The sequence below is a fragment of the Eurypyga helias genome, unplaced genomic scaffold (assembly GCF_000690775.1).
Source record: "Eurypyga helias isolate BGI_N326 unplaced genomic scaffold, ASM69077v1 scaffold9252, whole genome shotgun sequence".
NCBI lineage: Eukaryota > Metazoa > Chordata > Aves > Eurypygiformes > Eurypygidae > Eurypyga > Eurypyga helias.
The window spans coordinates 1-6,565 of NW_010236565.1; the positions used below are offsets into that span (position 1 = coordinate 1).

General features: G+C 34.2%; 1 protein-coding gene across 1 annotated transcript; it reads left to right on the top strand.

Annotated features, from left to right (window-relative positions):
- Positions 1-149: 149 nt before the first annotated feature.
- Positions 150-5,819, top strand: LOC104506240 (nipped-B-like protein; the record flags this gene model as incomplete). The annotated part of the gene is made up of 6 exons (XM_010147130.1): positions 150-240; positions 1,929-2,102; positions 2,650-2,840; positions 3,626-3,733; positions 5,064-5,264; positions 5,673-5,819. Coding segments are annotated over 6 exons (912 nt in total), but the record flags the coding sequence as incomplete, so codon positions are not given.
- Between the last annotated feature and the right edge of the window lie 746 nt (positions 5,820-6,565).

A 6,565-nucleotide genomic window follows, 5' to 3' on the forward strand; every position in this document is an offset into this window, starting at 1 on the left:
CCCAGTCCCTGCTCTTGCCTTCTGTAACTCTTTCAGAGGCCATACAGTAAGATTGTGTTTCTCCTTTTTCATATTTATGGGTTTTATAACAGATTAAAAACGTCTCTTTCATCTTCACATAGCTATCATTTTTGTTTTATTTTTCTAAGGTTAACATTAAGGATAAAGTACTTGAATTACTGATGTATTTTACGAAGCATTCAGATGAAGAAGTACAGACAAAAGCCATTATTGGCCTTGGTAAGAAATATTAAGATTTTATTGTTCTGCTATATTAAAAATCCATGCATTTCAGTAGAAATTAGGTTTTTTGTGTAGTGGCAGGGTAGTTTATTTAAAATCAAAATTCTGTGCATGCTTTATTTGAGAACTGGCTATAGAAATGTAGTTAAAATAATTGTTTCAAGTCTCATACTTTTTCAGCAGAGTGGATTCTTTTGTCTTAAAAAGTCTTAAAAATCATCAGCTTTCCAAAAGTAATAGGGCTGTTATTTTTCTCACATGCAAGTATGTTGTAACTCCAAATCTTGTTTTTCAGTCCAGCATTTATGGTTAGAGAATAACTAGAAAAAATGCTGGGAAGAAATATAATTTGAAGTGTATGGGGAGATATTCCACAGGATGCAAGGGAAGTCAGGCAGTTTATACCATCTGGGGGATGATCCATCAGTATACACCTGTATAGAGTGCACAATTATACTACATATTCTGAAGAGGAGCATCATTCCTTTTTCTTTCACCTCTTTCCCCTCCATCTCTCCTTCCTTCTCTCCTCTTCCTGTTTTGAGACTGAAGTGAGATCTTAAACACACTGAGGTCTTGCCCTAGACTTGGACTTTAGCTACACTGTCTTTTCTGTGTGCACAGAGCCAGTTTTAAAAACCTTACTCAGTCTTCCTTTTGTTACAGCCACTTCTATGCATTGGGTTTGCATAATTTATTCACTTTCATTTTTTCCCCCATTCTTCTTTTATGTTTATGTTTTCTGTGTGTTCATTCAGAATTTTAGTTTCCTGTGGTTGTGATAAATACACTTATTGTCTGCTTTTATCACAGTCTTAAAAAAAATGAATCAAGTAGTTAAACATAGTTAAAATCGTGAAGTTTTGTTCCCATTGCCTTTTTTTATTTTTTATGATACTGTGTAAGAGTTTGTTGGCAGCACTTCTAAATCTACATACATGATCTAAAATTATATATACTGTCACTAATTTAGATTAAAGCTTTTATGAAATAAAGACTACCCTGACTAAGAATAACCAGTTCTTGGTCAAGGGTAAGGCTGCAGCTAAAAGCAGTTCTACAGTGTGTATCTTCCAACAGATGTAGTCTTGGGAATGCTTTAGATAGTTTTCAAGAGAAGACCTTAATGGGTATATGAATAATGATAGTGAGAGGTATAAATTTTATTTTACTGTGTTCGCTATGGTGTGGGGTTTTTAAGATTTTATTTTTTACATACTCATGATATTTATAAATTTTTTCCACATTTGCTCTGCCTCCATATGAATAATTCTTCACAGTTTCAGCAGAATGTTTTTCTCCAAATATATTAAAAGAACAATGGGTAATGTTTAGCAATGTTCTTCCCTTGCTCTTGCAAGACCTCTTAGTCATTCAGATGCAGGCCAGTACACTGGACATGCTTCCAGACCTGTATAACTCTTCTTAGTGCAACTGCCATGGGTTGGTACTCCATCTTTATCTGTCAGACAGAGTCATGGCTAATAGAACTGTCATGGCTAATAGAACTCCTTATAAGCTTAGAATGGTGACCATATGAAAAAGTAATACTGTTTCTACTAGAAAAAGTTATGCTGTTGGGAGGAGATAAATTTCATATCTCTATTTTGAAGAAAGACTTAAAAAGCAGAAATACAATTTCTAGATAATAACGTGGAATATTTCCTCTTTTCTTCGACCCTTAGGATTTGCATTTATACAACACCCAAGTTTAATGTTTGAACAGGAAGTGAAGACTCTGTACAACAGCATCCTTTCAGATAAGAACTGTTCAGTAAACCTAAAAATCCAGGTGTTAAAGAACCTGCAGACCTACTTGCAGGAGGAAGATACGCGTATGCAGCAGGCAGACAGAGACTGTAAGTGTTGAGTTCTATGCTAATGAGGCATGCAGAACCTAACTTTCTGGCATACAATTACTATATACGTGAACTGAATCGCTTAAGATTGTTATCAGATCAATAATATTGTACACAAAGTATCTTAGAATAATTTTAAAAAAATAATTATGTACATACATATATTTTAAAGTGTAGCTTATTATTTACTGTCAAGATGTATAAATCCTGAAAGCAATCCAGAATGCATAATTACTGTAATGATGGTAGTAATACTTTTAATCAAAATCTCCTCTAAGGTTAATTTGCAGATACAAAATTAGAAATACAAAATAAGAAATTTTAAGATTAAAATCTTTATTGAGGAACAAGACTTTAAAGTCATGTCTCTATTTTTTGAAGTAGATTTGCCATCAGACTGTTCTATGTTTCATGAGATCATAAACCCATTCTAAGACAGCTGAAATGTGTATGCATTGTAAAACTTAAAGATCAGTACGCATCAAGTAATGGCAAAAGAAATTATTATACTGTGGTGAGTGTGCTATTGCTTTTGTCTTTTTTACAGGGAAAAAAGTAGCAAAGCAGGAAGACCTGAAAGAAATGGGTGATATTTCCTCAGGGATGAGTAGTTCCATCATGCAGCTATATCTCAAACAGGTTCTTGAGGCTTTCTTTCATACCCAGTCCAGTGTACGCCACTTTGCTCTAAATGTCATTGCACTGACGTTAAACCAGGGTCTCATCCATCCTGTTCAGGTATGGTAGACTTTTATGATGGGGGGTTTTGTTATTCAGTTTTTGAGCTTGCTAGATACATTTCTAGATTTATCTTTCAGCTATGTTACAGTAATTTCTTATTGTAGCAAGGGGCCTTTACAGAAAGCATATTTTGAAATGTGTTTTATGTTGTTTAGCCAGTGAGATTCCATATGCTGTATTTTCTTGTTGTTAGATCAAGATGTAAAAGCCCAGCCAGTGCCTAAAGAGCACTTACAAATGTACATTGGAGCCTATTTCTCTTATAAAATTTATGTGTATGCCAAACTGTTTTCTTTATTTGATTCTTTATCCTGAGAACTGTGTCAGCTTGCCTCCACCTTAATCCCCATGTCCTCCAAACACTATGGAATTCCAGTCAATGTCAGAACTTCAGTTATCATCTCCATTATTCTTTGCTTACATAATATTGTTGTAATTATTTGTTCATGCCACAGCCATTGTGCATGTTCAGTCATATGTGGTGTTTTCTTTTTTTTTTTTTAAATGGCATTTTTTTGTAGTGTAAATTGACTTTAGAGTTTGAGAGAAATGGAAATACTACCTGAAACCTCACACAACTTCTGTCGTTTATAATGCTGATCTCTTGTGTATTTTGTACTATTTTCTTGCAAAAAGTAGTCAGGTAGTAAGGTGCGTGTACTTTCCTATTCTAGTTTTTGCATTAGTCAGAATACAACAAGAACGACAGTGTAACAGAAGAACAAAAAGTGAGAAAGAGGAGGTGCAATGACTCTGAATAATCATTTCATTTATTTTTCAAGTGTGTGCCATACTTAATTGCTATGGGCACAGATCCAGAGCCCTCTATGCGAAACAAAGCTGACCAGCAGTTGGTGGAAATAGACAAAAAATATGCTGGGTTCATTCATGTAAGTAATTCCAGTTTATAATTTTACAAAATACTGTTATGTTCTGTGGTGACTTAGCACTTGAATAGGCCTCAGCTGGAGAAAAAGAATATAAAGTAACAAATAAACAATAACTATAAGCAGTTGTAAAGAAGTTCTCAACTTTGTCCCATTAGGAGATTTCTGTTCTTAGAAATATAAAGGACATAATAATTAGAAGCATCTCTTCCAGTCTAAAAATGTCTTTAATTTATAATTCACAGTAGTGTTTTCCTCACTGAATAGTACATAAGAGCATTTGTTTGATAAGAGGTAAGGACAGCTGTTTCATAATGTTTCACAATGATTTTCCCGTATCAGTAGACTAGGGAAGAGAACACCTTGTAAAAGTAGAGGTCCTTAGTGTATATGTATTAGAACATTAAGTCATCAAGGATTTATAAATTGTAATCTAAGCAGAAGGAGCATAGGAAGGTGTTAAGAACTGAGGGATCTTGCTGAAATGAAAATCTGAGGGCTAAATGAGGACTTGTAGAGTTGTGGTATAGTGACATTAGTTCTGCTTAAGATCTCCTTATATTTCAGAAGGCCCCAGTCTTGGTTCAGTGTGTGTACTACATTATGGAACTTCCCAAATCTCACTGTATTCCACTGAAATTGGAGCATTTCACTGTTCATGACATCCAAACAGATATCTAATCCAGCAGGTGAAGGCTAGCAGATGAAATTTGCTAAATAGGCAGCTGGGATGTAAGACAATGTATAGATGAAGAGACAACTACACTGAACAGAAGTAGAGGTGGTATGAGGAGAGTTGGATATGCAGCCTAGCTAGAGATTATTTGTTCTGAAACTAGAGCAGGAGCCTTGGAGTAAGTAAAATCAGCTGGAAATTACAGAATATATGTAAAACCCCCTCATTTTCTGTTTTTCAGTCCTATTGTACTAATATGGACTCAGTTGTTGGTTTCACTACAAGTAACATCAAACATACACATTTGGTAAAATATTCTGTTCATGTATGAAAACATTTCAGTATTGTTGAAAATTGTTTAAATTGGAATACCTGGATGCAGTGGGTAAACAGATTAGCTGTATGTTTCTAACATAGACTTTACAGTGAAATAAGTTCACAAGACATTTTGATCTGTTTGCCAACTCAGAAGGTAGGTAGTACTGCACCTCAATGCATGTTTGAAAGTTAAATTTCAGATGAGCATGCACTTAAAAGGAAATAAGCTAAAAAATGAGCTAGCAGCTTCTGTTGACAGGCATTTGTTTAATTTTCCACTTTCAGTTTTACTGCTTGAAAGCAATGGTTTAAATAAAACCAAATATTTTTCCACTTCAGATGAAAGCAGTGGCCGGTATGAAGATGTCATACCAGGTACAACAGGCAATTAATACCTGCCCAAAGGATCCTGTAAGAGGTTTTAGACACGATGAATCATCCAACGCATTGTGTTCACACCTATACTCCATGATCCGAGGGAACCGTCAACACAGACGAGCATTTTTAATTTCTTTACTCAACCTCTTTGATGATACTGCAGTAAGCATCACATTTCCTTCACTTAAAAAGAAAATAAAATATAGCATTACAAGCTTAAAATCTCCTTTTACAATGTATTTTTATGACAAATTATTGATAATTTTATTTCCCTAAGGTACTTTGTTTTGTTTTGTAATATAAGGTATTTACCTATATAATAGAATGCATTTGTTACTTTTGCATCCTTCTGTATCTTTCTGTACTCAGTTTGGATTGATCAGAAATAATGTAACTTCAGGTATGACTAAATTTTGCATATATATGTGTTGTTTAGAGTGGGTTTGGGGAGTATGTAGAATAAAATCTGTGATCATGCTATTGCTCTGGACTGTTAGGAACACAGGATAATGTATACATCTGTGATATTTATATGTATATTTATATGTACTGGGTTTTTTTATCTTCCAGAAAACAGAGGTGAATATGCTCTTGTACATAGCAGACAATCTAGCCTGTTTTCCTTATCAAACACAGGAAGAGCCACTGTTTATAATGCATCATATAGACATTACACTATCAGTTTCTGGTAGCAACCTACTACAGTCATTTAAAGAGGTATGTGCATTTCTATTTTAGTATATTTATTATGGTGGCAACATAAGCTTTTCTATAATTTAGTCAATTTTTCAGTGAATATAGTACTATTATTATGATATGGACCAGTAGTGTTACTTTGTAACTGGTAGTTAAGAAACAAACTACTCTTTCTGTTCTCACCTGCATCTGTAGTTAAAAACTTACATTGTTGCTTATATTATTAAAAAAGAATGAAAAATTTTGAGATCTTAATATTAAATCTATATAATTCCCTAATAGTGTTGAATTAACTGGATTTAATATTAATTGCACACATCTGGGAAGTACATGAACCCAGAATAAATCAGGTAATATTGGATTTTTGTGGCTGTTTGTATAATTTCAATAATAAAATCCAGTTTGCTGTTTCTTTTGTTCAAAAGTAGCTGATGGCAGTTGCATATTTGTCACCTGGGAGACTTGAAATACATTGTTCATTACAAGAAAAGAGTGCGCAATATGTCTTTTCTTAAGGTAGCATATAAGAACCCCAATCATGGTATAGTATCTGCTGTTATGGCAGTACACGATCCTGTAAGAAAAAGGCCTCTCTTTCTTAAAGACTTCAGTGTCTTCATTTTCTGGACAAGGTTAACAGTAGAAGGTCCAAACTGTCAGGAAACTAACCCATTTCTAGAATTTAAAATCTGATTTGTAAGTACAAGTCAGAGTTGGTATGTGGAAATGTCGTGGTTTAACTCCGGAACACAGCTTTCTAGCAGCCA